At 39.4% G+C, this 14,303-nt stretch overlaps 1 protein-coding gene across 36 annotated transcripts in view; it reads right to left on the bottom strand.

Moving 5' to 3' along the window:
• MAGI2 (membrane associated guanylate kinase, WW and PDZ domain containing 2) overlaps positions 1 to 14,303 on the bottom strand; it is a 1,324,949-nt gene that overhangs the window by 156,518 nt on the left and 1,154,128 nt on the right. For all 36 annotated transcript variants that reach the window (XR_014816024.1, XR_014816026.1, XR_014816025.1 and 33 more), the window contains one exon: positions 6,817 to 6,908. Coding sequence is in view for 32 of the 36 variants with exons in the window: in XM_021102528.2 (XP_020958187.1) it covers positions 6,817 to 6,908 (92 nt within the window). In the remaining 4 variants the exon portion in view is untranslated. The remainder of the gene's footprint in view (positions 1 to 6,816; positions 6,909 to 14,303) is intronic.

Raw genomic sequence — 14,303 nt, 5'->3', positions numbered from 1 at the left:
CACTGAATAACTAACTCTCTTTATTCTCAGGAATGAATTCTCCACCACAACAGCTGTGTTTTCCCTGTGCCTGGGGGGTAGGGTGGGGTGGGGAGTAGGTTTGCTTCCATGTTGAATATTGGTGCTGTGATGACTGATTCACTATTGTTCTCACAGGAAACACACCTTCTGCCTTGGATTGGCTGGGCTGTGCCCATTTGCTATCGTCCAGCAGTCAGGCACACTTCTGATAGTCTCCATTTTCCCTTATTGTCATGCCAACCTGAATTTATGAGTTTCCTTCTAAAGATGTTCCAATCTTTTCTTCAAAAGACTCAACCCATTAAGGAGCCCTTCAAAGATTTAGTAAGTGCTTTGTGCAAAAGCCAGTTAAAATGAATGTTTATATTTCTCCACTGCCCCATGAAAATCTGCAATTGGCTGGGTGAGCCCAAAGAAAATGCCTCAACCCTTAGATTTCCTATATGCTTCAGTGGGAGAGTGTATAGCTAGTTATAGAGAAAAAAAACCGCTAGTGAACGTCTTAGCTGGGTAATTACCAAATTTAAGTTACAGTTCTGATTCTAACTGATGAAAACGAACTAAAAAATAGGTTAGAACTGAGAGAGCTACTGCTGAAATTGGGCCCTCCACAAAAATATTAAAGGTGCCATTTCACTCAGGAAAATTCTCCTTCCTCTCTTGCTATAGGAAAACAGCAGAGATAAACTCCTGAAGTTACCTTCTGTGTTACCAGTTTAATATCATCCATTAAAAGAAGAGTCTCAGTAAAACATTTGTTTTTCTATTATGTAACTATGATATGAAGTACTCTCCCTCACTAATTAATTCATCTATCCAACAAATAGCCACTGAGTCCAAGGATACTTCTAGGTGCTAGGAATCCATCAGTGAACAATAAACAAAACTCCCTGTCCTATAGAGTCATTCTTGTAGTCAGACAGTAATAAATGTAAAAATTATGGGAGCTCCCATCATGGCTCAGTGGAAATGAATCTGACTAGTATCCATGAGGATGCAGGTTCAATCCCTGGCCTTGCTCAGTGGGTTAAAGATTCAGCATTGCTGTGAGCTGTTGTGTAGGTTACAGACTCAGCTCGGATCCCAAGTTGCTATGGCTGTGGTGTAGGCCAGCAGCTACAGGTCTGATTCCACCCCTAGCCTGGGAACCTCCGTATACTGCAGCTGCGACCCTAAAAAGATCAAAATAAAAAAAAAAAAAGTAAAAATTATGTTGTAGCCAGCAGGCATGTACAATAAAAAGACATAGAGCAAGGTGGGGTGCTGGGTAGGTGGATGTCAGCTATGTGGCCAAGGTGGTTGGGCAGGTTGGAGCAGGCCTTATGGAGAAGCTGATATGTGAGCAAAGACTGAAGTTCCCTGGACACATCTTGAAGCTTTAGTCTTCAAACTTTAGTTTGTTCTATCAAATCTTACATATTTTTTTCTAAATAGTGTATTCAATATAATTTTGTATGGTATTATATGTATACACACACACACACACACATATATTATTGTGTAATTACATTGTATAATCCACCTTCTACCTTGTTTCAAAAAAGGTTGCTATAGTTATGAAACAAACCAAAGTTGAGCTGAGCATGGTGAACTGGAAGAGGTATCACAGCTGCCTGCCCAGAGCTACATACATGCGTTACACTTGCTCCTTCCTTTAGGAACTGCTGCCTTTGCCAGGAAGAAGCTGGCCACATGCAGTCACTGCTTCTGGCTCTCACGCTGCAGTTGTTCCTTAGCCTTTGGCCAATTTATACCTTTGTGCCTTGTATTTCACTGGTGACAAAAGCTGGCCCTGTGTGTCCCTCTATTCAGGTGGAGCAAAAAAAAAAAAATAACCTACAAGTTTTGTTTCCTCTTTAATTCAAATATGCTTTGTACACTTGACACATTTGATTAGTTTATTTCCTATCTGCCATTGCACTGCAGGGACTAGATAATCTATGATTCCTTCTTGCATTGTAACTCACATTGGCTTCCACCTTATGCTCTCCTAAGCTCTTAAAAACATGCCTCAGGATATCTGATCCTTTAAGTCAGTGGTTCTCAAACTTTAGGTGTGCATGAATCATTCTGTGAGTTTGTGAAAAAAGAATTCTGCATTATGTGGAGAGTGATGAGTGATTCTATAGCCCTGGGGTGGAACCTGAGATTCTGCATGTTTAACAAGCTCCCAGGAGGGGTGCTGGGTGCTTTGGTCTGTAGATTTAACACACTTTGAGTAGCCAGGTTCTGAGTATTCTCACTTGGTCCAATGGCCACACAATCCATGGTCTCACTGGTCACATTCCAAGTCTCGGAGGGACTTGTCCTCTGGTACCTGGGCTGAGGTCCCTGCCCCTTCACACTGGCCACTTTCCAGGTCTGCCGAGTGCATGGTCTGGGCTCCCTGACATATCAGGCTACTTTCCATCTGGTCTTGCTGACCCCTGGCTACCACGGCCAGTGAGACTTGCCAGTCAACACTCATTGCCTCCCTCTGTCCTCACTGGATCCTTCAACCTCTGAGGACCCTTTAGCCCCACTCATGAGTTTTCTCATTGCTTTTAGAGGGGTTCTTTATCCTGCCTCTATTACTTTGGCCCTGAAGGAAAGCTCTGCGGCAAAAAAACAGATCAAGAAAGACCTCTTACCCCAAACTACTGACTAGCATCCCTTTTCAGCTACATTCTCTAAAAAGCAAAGGAATCAAACCTCCACAACTCTATCTTATAGGCTGTGAGGGGACAGAACAAAGTGAAGTATTTAATATGAAATAACAGCAATTCACATTCACAGCAATTCAAGAGGCTGATATCCTAGTAAGCCAAGGGAAAAAACTAACAGAAGAAAGAGAAAAAAAAACAAATAAGAAACAAAGCCAAGATCGCCTTTGCAGTCCTTTTAAATCCTATAATTCTTTCCCACACTACCTAATGTCAGTTTAACCCCAGCAGATCTGATCTGCAATAAATATAGCTCATGGCAACCTGACAAGGTGGCAAGCAGACTTCAGACTCTTGCCTTTTGAAACTCCTCCGCAAGTTTGCCCCAGACTCGAGTGCCAAGGCCTATGTCTATCAACACCTCTCTTCTTCTATGAACGGTTTTTCTCCACACAGCTCTTTCTTTACTGCAGTGTTTTCCAAACCTTTCCATCTTGATGCCTTCCCGTCTCTTTTCAGATCACAGCTGGAAATCCCATTTTCATTCCTTTGTGGCAATTTTTTTATTTCTTTCTATTTCTATTGTTATTTAACTGTGAAAAATATTGCCTTTTGCAGGAAAAATGCCCATATGCTTTGTCTGAGCTGGGGTCCTGCTCTTCATTATTTGCCAAAAGCCGTGCTGTCGTGTTTAATGTACACCCTGAGATGTCAATACCATTTTGTCTACATGGAGGCAGAAACCTGTTTGATGTAATTTAGGAGACCTCCTGTGGTTGGGGACCAAGTCACCTCACGTGCCTCTCCTTTTGTAGCATATCAGTCATTAAATGAGGCTAGAGCATTTTGTTTGTATATTATCTGTGGACTCAGAGTGGAAGGAAGCAGGATGGAAAGGCAAATGGGAGACCTCTATGGTAAACTCACTCTTTCTGACATGGTCTTTTGGAGGTGCAACATTCTGGTTTTTAAGACATTATATTCTTGTTTTGCATGCTTTAGGGAGATTTCAGCTTCTACTTTATGGTTTAACCATCAAAATTGTAACTTGCAGCCGGAGTGTTTCTTAAATCATTCATATGAAAGAATAAACCAGAATAAATCTAAATAAATACAATGAGGATAAACAGTAAAACATGTAATCTGAGAAGGCTTATCATAAAAACTGGATGCCTGCCCACTGGAGGGGAGAATAGACTCTGCAGTGCAAAGCCAAAAGTTCAGAAGAGCTGGGAACCAGGGAACCTATGTGCTGACTGGCAGAAAGCTATCCTGAGGCTGAGTGGTGCCCATGGCTGCATTCACACACTTGAGCTTCATTTTGAGCAATATGTGTTTAATGTGGGTAACAATTCTCTTGCTTCTATGTTCAGTTAGGTCAACTGAACATAGGCCAAGTTCAGCTAGACTTTTCCTCTCTTTCTTTTTTCTTTCTTTCTTTCTTTCTTTTTTTTAAATCAGCCACACACAGGGCATATGGGAGCTTCCAGGCCAGGAAGCTAAGCCGAGCCACATCAGTGACCTGTGCCACAGCTGAAGTAATGCTGGGTCCTTAACCCACTGTGACACAGTGAGGACTCTGACTTCCTTTCCTGAGCTAGCTGGTGCTATACTCTTCCTATGTCTCAATCATACAATTCCCTCTACCTCTGAAGAGGGGGGGACGTGAAGAGAATATGCAACTATGAATGTGCTGCTAGATTATTCATAAAGTGGGAAAAGTATGAGCCTACGGAAGTGAGGGGAGTCTGGCAAAGTAAGAATTTTATATTTCAAAGACTGGACTGAAGTCAGCATTATGGGAAGATTGGAACTTTGGTGTTTCCCCTTACATTTATTTTACAAGCTTAATCTTTTACTTGTATTTATATGTAAGAAAAGAGACCTGATCCTATTTCTGTGCTCAGGAACCATAAAAACCACGATCTGGTCCTGGCTTGAAGAATCCTTTGGCACAAAATATTCATCTTTCCAATTTCTTTCACGTAAATCCTCTGGGATGAGAGTCTCAAAGGCAGCAAACACAATAAATAGCATAGGCATTAGGCACTTTGAGGAACTGTAACCAAGCTCAGGCTAAAAGGAACCACTGCTTGGTTCTAGCCAGCTGTTGTCATTTAGTAAGGCAAGCTCCACGTGGCTAGAGGTATTTTTCAAGAGAAGATGGGACTCGGAGGTGGTAAAAATGTGAAACTACCTGGTGTGCAGCAACAGGTAGTTGGGGAGCTAACAAAGCATGCTGTAAGGCTCCTAGGTGTGCTCTGCTAGAATCAGGCCACCTTAATTCTACAGAGCCTGTAGAACTTAGAGGCCTCAAAATAGGTACACTCTGGATCACTTTTTTTTTTTCGCTCTGAGAAGCTCATTCAACAGTTTTGGCTTGGGGAAGAGGACTCTCTTCAATTTTACTTAACAAATATTTATTGTGCCAGGCTCTGTGCTGCCTTGGAAGACACAAACACCAGCAAAACATGACCCTTGCTTCAAGAAACTCCCAGATTGGTGAGGGTTTTTTAAAAAGCATGTTAATCAGTGCATTCTGGAATAAATAGGGGAAGACCCCTTCAAGTGTTAAGTTTGAGGCATTACGTTAGTAAAAGTGCAATGGATTCTGGTAGATTTACCTGAAATATCCTACAAAAGTTTCAGCTTATAGTGGCCCAGTATCTCATAAAATGTTATGAAGATCACCTTAAATTGTCATTTATTTTATTTTGGATACAGTTTTGTTTTCATTCTTTCATTTGGTGTCTTTTAAACATACGGCTGTGTAATAAAGATTTACAAATAAAGAATTTGGCCTCAGCCCACAGAGTGTTCTAGCCTTTCTTAAAAGGTAATCTCTGTACCTTTGGTAGAAGAGTGTCTTTGTGGTCCATAGTAAGCCCCTTGGGCCATACTGAGAACCTGTACCCTCACCCTTGGAGTCCAAGCTCAGCCTCCCAGAGTTTTCCATAGTCAGGGCCTCATTAACCATCTGGTCCAACTTAACTCAAATGATGGAGGCAGCCTCTCAGGTTCCTGTCAATTTCTCATTCATCTGCAAGAATACCTCTCCTAGGAAGGAGCTCATTCTCTCCCTAAGGCAATCTACTTCACTTTGGACAGTTTTAATTTTTACAGATTCCTCGAACTTATAGGTTAATTTTTTTTTTTTTTTCTCCTGAAGATGTCTGCCTGTCTGTGGTTCCAGTTTTATCTTCTGGGACAATCTATCAATAAGAGAGATGATGATGGTAAACATTTACTCAACCTCTAATGTGATCCAGGGCTTTATCTATGTAACCATCTTTAATTCTTAAAGCAACTCAATGAGAGAAGACTAGTCTTATCTTCATCTTGCAGTTGAGAACACTGAGGCTTACAGCATTGGTCTCTTGCCTGAACTAGGTTGGGGTATGGCACCTGGGTTGGTTCGGTGTGCCATTTATTCAAACCTTTTATGAACGTAACTTAGCCACACTGTATACTATTTAAGACACATCTTTTACAATGAATATGCTGTGACTGATATTTTAATACATGCTCATTGTCTAACTTTGTTTTCTGTATGTTAACTAATACTGTTATTTTATGCTTTAACCCTGATGTATAATAATTTATAAAATTTCTCCACAGCCCTTCCCAAATTCCTAATATTGTGCCAGTTGATGCTGACTTCATGAACATCCTCTCACGGTGATCCCCAAATTTAGATATGACTGAGATTCTGCCTTGAACTTGGTGTCACTTCTGTTGATCCCTGCGTTTTCCCTCTCCTGTAGTTTGGGTTGAAAACATACACAATTCTGCTGTTCCAAGTCATCTCCTCCCATATATCTTCTGTCATACTGCATGTTTATCTGTGAGATGCTGCCCAGAGAGACCAGGGATCCAATACAATTAAATAATCAAAATATCCAAGAAGAATCCAATCCATTCTAAGAAAGAGCAATGTCCCTCTCTTAATGAAATGTATCTCGATTTACAAGGATGTGTTGGCATGGAAACAACGGTATGTTTTGAAAACTTAAAGAGCAAGGAAAAAAACAAACCTCAAAAAATTTTATGTGAATCCTAAAAGATTTCCTTTCAGATATCATACTGAATGTTTCCCCTCGCTACACACATGCAGTATAACCCAAAGGGTGGAAATAAAGAGGATTCAACTCACAGGCTGTCCAGGCTCATCTCCCCCGAGAATCCTGAAGCCGAATCCAGACTCCATCCTGCGAAGGTGAACATCCAGCTCCTTATAATCTGGACCTGGCATAAAAGAGATCCCATTGAGTAATGAATACGGCCTCCTCCCCATCCCCTGAGGAACTGAACACACCAATGATAAGTTAATTTTGTGGATGTGATTAATGGCAGTGCTGTTAGAGTTGGTGAAGAGCACAGAGGGAAAAAAATGGTAACAAAAAAAGAGGCATTCCAAAATCAGGTAGTCCCTGGATTAACAGGGATCAGCCAAGGGTATTAACTAGGGTATCACCACAGGGGGAAAGAGCACATGAATTTTCTGAGTGAAAAAGTCGATGTCTCTGTAATTCTTTCTTTTTCTGAAAGCATTGAGATTGCCCTCAAGAAGATTGGCCGTCACTTTGGGGGTATTACTCTGACTAGAAGGATTGTTTTAGAAGTATGAGAGACCATATGGCAACACACCGAAAGTACCTGGTAAAGCACTATCTCGTAATTTACTAATAGCTGTTTATGACTTGATGGCTCCCATCTAATGTGTGCTTGTGTGTGTGTGGTGGTGCTGGGGCAGATATCAACTTACACCTAATAGAAGCTGTCTCTTTAAAGCCATTTAAGTTAGACAGCATAAAATTTAAACTTTTCCCAATTGGGGTTTGAGTGAAGTTTTGCTTTTCCGACAAATTCCTTTAGGTTTTCATAACTTAGGGGTAGAAACTGCTTGGGTCTAAGTGAACTCTTATCCTCCCCAAACATTTTAAAATGTGGAAGCCACTAGAAGATTCACTACTGACTTCATAAACATATCCAAAATAAATGAGAAGAGAAATACTTTTCTGCTGTCAGCGGAAAGAACAGAAAGGTACTTAAGCTGGGAAATTCTACCCGGATGTCATTTTTTTTTTCAACCCTAGAATAAATAAACTAAAACCATAAGAAATATTTTGGCTTTTTAAGGAGACTATGATTTAAGCTTACCCCCTGCTCCTGACCCAGTGAACCTTACTCGGGGCAAATGTCTCAATCATGACTGGGTTGGACAAACTATTGAGGCCACTGTTAGGATATCAATCAATGACGAGCAGCACTGGGGGATACTTATTAAGGCCATCCTTTGCTTAAGAAGTATTTAGTGATCTTTGGGCCTTGATGTCAGTTCCAAGTATCAGAGCTGACAGAAGCAAGAATTAAGTTAAATTCTCCCTGCTTAAATAGGATGATTTCGGAAACCAGGATGGGATTTCAGAGGAGAATCCTCCTGGGACAGCAAGCTACGCCTGAGCCATTTGGATAGACAGTAATAGTCACAGATGAGAGAGAGAGACTCAATAAATGATGCCTAGTGAATCTTTTCTAGGCTCTACAGTAAGTGCAGCTGCTGAAGCCATACATTAAACAAAGCACAATGATAAAGGGCTTGCCTTGGTGCCCTCCAACTTAGGCTGTGCATTTCCGGGGAAATAGGAAAGACAAGTCATTCAGTTCTGAAATGTAGGTATAAGCTGTTTGTGTCTCATGCTCTCAAGAAAAAACAAAACAAAACTGAATCTGGCACACAGGTACATATGTATATATGTATCTATCATCCAAGACTCTGTGACTTTCATGACATTTATAGCCAGATGCTGATATTACCAAAATCTTTTCCATTCAATGGCGAATATAAAACTCAAAGAAGAAAAACCAATTGGATCTCCACATCCATTAGTCACCCCATTGGAACTGAATAATCATTCCTATTTTGAAGATAAGACAACCTAGAAGAATTCAATTCTGATTAGAGTTGAGTGATAAAAGGAAAATGAAAACTCTGCCTTACACTCTATGAGTCTTGGGTAACTTTTGGACTCAGTTTATCTGGAGGTCTACAATGTCATACATGAAACCACATATTGGGGTGTGCTAAGCCTTTGGGAATCTGGAGACACATGGAGTAGCCCTACAAAATCATGGCAGATGCCTGTACTCCTCCCAAGGGAGGCAGAAAGTCGAGGGGAGATGGGAGGATGATAGGTAATGCCCAGTCACTGTTCAAACCCCTAAAGCTCAGTTATGACTGCTCACAGCAATCTCTTCTCTAGATTACTTCAGTCTTAGAGGACTCTACATCTGTTATATGATGTATACATATAAATCACAAAGAGAGCATGACATATCTTTGACACTTAAAATGATAGAGCTAGTATATGTTTAACCAGAACCTTTCATCTACTTGTAGATTTTCTCATTTTTGCATCACTGCTGAATATGGTTTAAGTGCTAAATTGTTCCTCCCGCGACTTCAGCACCAATCCATATTGCATGAGGAGCTCTAAGAGGAGTTTACTCTGTGATCCATTTTATTTGCTAAGTAAAACTTTCCCCCAAGGAAACAATGCAATTATAACAATCCCAGTAACAGAATATTGAGATGTGCCAAAGTACAAAGGAGTTGTTTTGTGTCAGAAAATGTTGTGATTCCTGGGGGGAACGGAAAACTTTTTCTTTAATGAATAACTCAGGACTCCTTTTTATTTAGGAAAAAATATAGATGTTTGGTGGTTAATTTTATTTAACTCCAAAGAACTCTGAAGATATGAACAGGGCATATATCTTCCTCCCTTTATGCATCTTTTGGGTGCATTTTGGTGACATTCTGATCTCCTGACTATTGCTCTGACTACTCTGATTTCAAATATAGGGTGATATATGCCAACCATGTTTCACTTTCCATTCTTTCAGAACGAGATGGCCAGCTTCATGGTTTATGAGCAAGTAGGGAGAGGCAAAGAGAGACCCATTAGAGAAATGTGCCTACAGATGTAACTTATTTTTTATTTATTTGTTAATTTTGAACACAGACTCAGAGGCTGCAAGGTATGGAAATATTTAGGGAAATAGTCAACTGGAAAAAAAAGTTTAAATGATAGGGCCTTAAGGCAACAGCATTTTTGTTGTTGTTGTTGTTGTAACCATGTAAGGAAAATAACAGCTTTTACAAAGATAATTTTTCTTTTGAATCTCCTCTCCCCTCCCCTTTTGGGCCTAGCTTTACCAAATAAGTAAAATTATATGTGCAAAGGTAGAAACATTACTCTTTTTCCACCCTGTTTTGTTAGTTCTCTTGAAAGACTATGATGTTTCTGACATTCTCCTTTAGTTGCTCTTCTGGCCTGACAACACGTTGAAAATGATTATATCGTAACAGAAATATAGACCAATGGAACAGGATAGAAAGACCAGATATAAAGCCAAGTACCTATGGTCAACTAATCCATGACAAAGGAAGACAGAACATAAAGTGGAAGAAAGATAGCCTCTTCAATAAATGGTGCTGGGAAAACTGGAAAGCTACATGTAAAAGAATGAAAGTAGAAAACTATCTCTACATGTAAAAGAATGAAGGTAGAAAACTATCTAACACCGTTTACAAAAATAAGCTTGAAATAGATTAAAGTCCTAAAAATAAGGCCAGACACTATAAAACTCCTAGAAGAAAACATAGGCAGAATGTTCTTTGACATAAATCACAGTAACCTCTTGTTTGATCCACCTCCTAGAATAATGACAATAAAGATACAAATAAACTAATGGGACCTAATCAAACTCAAAACTTTTGCACAGCAAAGGAAATCATTAAAAAAAAAAAAAAAAGACAACCGACAGAATGGGAGAGTATCTTTGCCAATGATGCAACAGACAAGGGCCCAATCTCCAAAATACAAAAACAACCCATGCAACTCAACAACAATAAAAAAACCCAACTGAAAAATGTGCAGAAGACCTAAACAGACATTTCTCTCAAGAAGACATACGAATGGCCAACAGGCATATGAAAAAATGCTCAATATCAACTAATTATTAGAGAAATGCAAATCAAAACTGCAGTGAAGTACCACCTTACACCAGTCAGAATGGCCATCATTAACAAGTCAACAAATAAATGCTTGAGAGGGTGTGGAGAAAAAGGTACCCTCCTCCACTGTTGCTGGGAATGTAAATTGGTACAACTACTATGGAAAACAGTATGGAGGTACCTCAGGAAACTAAATATAGAGCTACCATGTGATCCAGCAATTCCACTTTTGGGCATCTATCTGGACAAAACTTTCAGCAAAAAAGATACATGCACCCCTATGTTCATAGCAGCCCTATTCACAACAGCCAAGACAAGGAAACAACCTGAATGTCCATCAACAGATGAATGGATTAAGAAGATGTGATACATATCACAAAAAGGACAAACTAATGCCATTTGTAGCAACATGGAGGATCTAGAGACTCTCATACTAAGTGAAGTAATCCATAAAAAAAAAAAAGACAAATATCATATGATATCACTAATTCGTGGAATCTAAAATATGGAACAGATAATCCTATATAAAACAAACAAAATATAGAAACAGAGCATGGACAATAAAAGCAGACTTGGGGTTTCCAAGGGGGAAAGGGGAGGGAGTGGGATAGATGGGCATTGTGGGGTTTTTTTTGGATGCAAACTATTATATTTGGAATGGATGGGCAATGGGATCCTACTGTACAGCACAGGGAAATGTGTGTGATTAGGTCACTTTGCTGTACAACAGAACTTGACAAAACATTGTAAATCAACTATACTTTAATATTAATAAATTTTTTTTTTGTCTTTTTGCTATTTCTTGGGCCGCTTCCGCGGCATATGGAGGTTCCCAGGCTAGGGGTCTAATCGGAGCTGTAGACACTGGTCTACGCCAGAGCCACAGCAACGCGGGATCCGAGCTGCGTCTGCAACCTACACCACAGCTCACGACAACGCCGGATCCTTAACCCACTGAGCAAGGGCAGGGACCGAAACCGCAACCTCATGGTACCTAGTCGGATTCCTTAACCACTACGCCACGACGGGAACTCCAATAAAAAATTTTAAAAATGATTGTATCGTGCTTTATCTCTTACCCTGTCAGTGCACGAACTTGAGCAAAGAAATTCAAGAATCCCTCTTCACTCCACTGTTACAGAATTAACAATTCTCACCCCACTCTCAAGTTGGTTTGTAAACCATGCACCCCTAAGAGATGAAGGGGTCCAGTGGACATCTAATAGGACCTGAGTCACTCTGGATGTCACTCAATCATGTCCCCACCAACCTTTTTTTTTTTTTTTTTCCCTTCTGTATTCTTATTTACTACTTTTGTATTCTTTTATCTTCTTGTTCCTCAGCTTTTTTTGCAGAACTCTCAGGGGTGCTCTCAGGCATTGCTTGGTGCAATTTAAGATGAGGCAGTGGTTGTGAAGAAATGGACTAAGGAGAAGCAAAAGACTCTTTGGATGTTGATGTTCAATGTCCAGTGTTGCTTGTTCCTTAGAAGTTGGGTCCTAGGATCCTCAGGCATTATGAAATGCCTGTAAAGATTCTCATCCTGGATGGGAACACTGTGGCAAGTTACAGGAATGGAATTTACAAATCCTGATTAATCCTGGGGTCCCACTAATATTGAAAAAGCCAATATGTTTAAATGGGCAAACGGTGGCCATATATTGGTATCAGGGCAACCTCTCTCATAATAAAGGAAAGCAGAATTTTAAAAGCTGATTTTTATTTCTAAGACTCTAGGAAGACTTCACATGCTATATCTACTCTTGGTCTACTTTCTGAAAGACATGGCTTTGAGCACAGTTTCAGGGAAAAGGATGGGTACTGAATACAACTGATTAACTTTGTGAATGGATTCGAGCTTCAAAAATGCGAAGGACGGCATTTTTATGGATTAATTTGGCACATGGGATGCTGCTGTAAACATGTCAATTAAACTCTGGTACTTGAATCCCCTTTCATGTTTTAATTAAATATAAGCATCATGGGCTTATTAACACCATTTGGCATGGAGAATGAATTCATTCCATTCTTCCTGCTGGAGAAAGTATTAATTTTTTGTTTTTTCCTTATAAAGATATCTAGGAAAAACAGTAAGAAGAAGGAAGGAATCAAGAATCGAAGGTGCTTATTAAATATGTCCCTGGTATATGGATTTCCAGTGCCCTCCAGATACAGAATGAGTTAAACAAGAAGTAAGTAGGTTCCATTGCTCAAATCTAACATCACCAAATAAATAATTCATTTCTGCCTTAAAAGAATCCCTTCTCCCCACTTTTTTTCTTTATACCTTTGGTAATAATGAATGTGGCCAGACACGTTTTAACTTTAGTAGAAGCCATCTCCCACATTCTCCACTTGGTTCTCTTCAAATAACCAAAGCCTTCAAATAAACTCAGACTTCCCCATTCTAAATACTCCCTCGCTCTCCCCATCCATTTCTCTCTCAGAAGAGTTGTCTCTGGTGAAGACTTCACTCTCATCTCTGACTTACTCCGGCCAGTATGGTTTCTGCTCTTTTGGCATTACTCGGCTGCTCTCTTTATGGTCATTGGTGACATTCTAATGACCAAATCCAATGGCTATTTTTGCTTTGCTCATGCTGACTGATTTTTCTGTCTCATTTGATACTGCTAACACACTATTTTTGACCCCCCGATTTCTTTCATTTCTAAACATGAAAATTCTCCTTCAGAAGTGATTTCTATTCTTGGTTTCTGTGATCTTCTACACACTGGCTCTCTTGTCTTTGGGTGGAGCTGTCCATGCAAAGGTCCTAAGTATGGATTCATTGTTTCTTATTAATATTCTGCCTTGGTGATAGCATACAACCTTTGTCTACCTATAGTATTTCATTATGCAGAGCCTGTAGGAGTTGCTAAGTAAATATTTCTTAAATTTAATTGTTTTAAGATACTCACCAGTCAAGCGGACACAATAAAGCGCTGCATTATCTCTAAGTTTCATAATGACATTACTTAGGACTTCCTACTATCAATTTTATCTCTGTACCAAAGCATCTGATGCAATTAAGATTAATAAAATACCTTATAATTATGATAAATATATCAGTCAAAATTCATGAAAGTCAATTTGATAAAGAATATTTTATAAATTTGAGAAGTAGCATTGGAGATCTATTTATTTTGGATTTTCCAGAGTGGTTTCTTCACTTGTGTGGACACTTAACAAAATATTTGGATTGGTTCTTTTCCTGAAAATACAAACTGCGTAGTAGTACAATACAGTCAAACTATAAGTTGTCTCTATCAAGTAATGCATAATATTTGAAATTGTAAAAATACCATTTTGCACATGTATCAAGGTAATATAAGCAATTACATAGTTCTCTTTCTCATTTTGCTTTTAAATAAAGTACATTCAGAAGCTGAGATTTTTGGGAAATGTGCTTGCTGCATCCAGTAAGCTGAGATTTAGAATTTCAAATTAAATCCTGCTTTCATTTTGCAACTGTAATTACCAGGTCTCATTTTCCCTCAGGGTATAAGATATTACTGAAAATTACAAGGACTTTACAGTCAGTATATAATAATAATTGTGCTTTAAAAAATTTCAGACCAAGCTAAACAAATACTTTAGACATTATTTGAGGACAAAATGCTAAG

This window comes from Sus scrofa, chromosome 9 (assembly GCF_054392235.1).
Source record: "Sus scrofa isolate SSC_HxYL_T2T_F1_AM1 chromosome 9, Sscrofa_HxYL_maternal_Yorkshire_Landrace_v2.0, whole genome shotgun sequence".
Classification (NCBI taxonomy): Eukaryota; Metazoa; Chordata; class Mammalia; order Artiodactyla; family Suidae; genus Sus; species Sus scrofa.
Note: the sequence above shows the minus strand (reverse complement) of the source record. Positions and strands in the feature narration are given on the sequence as shown.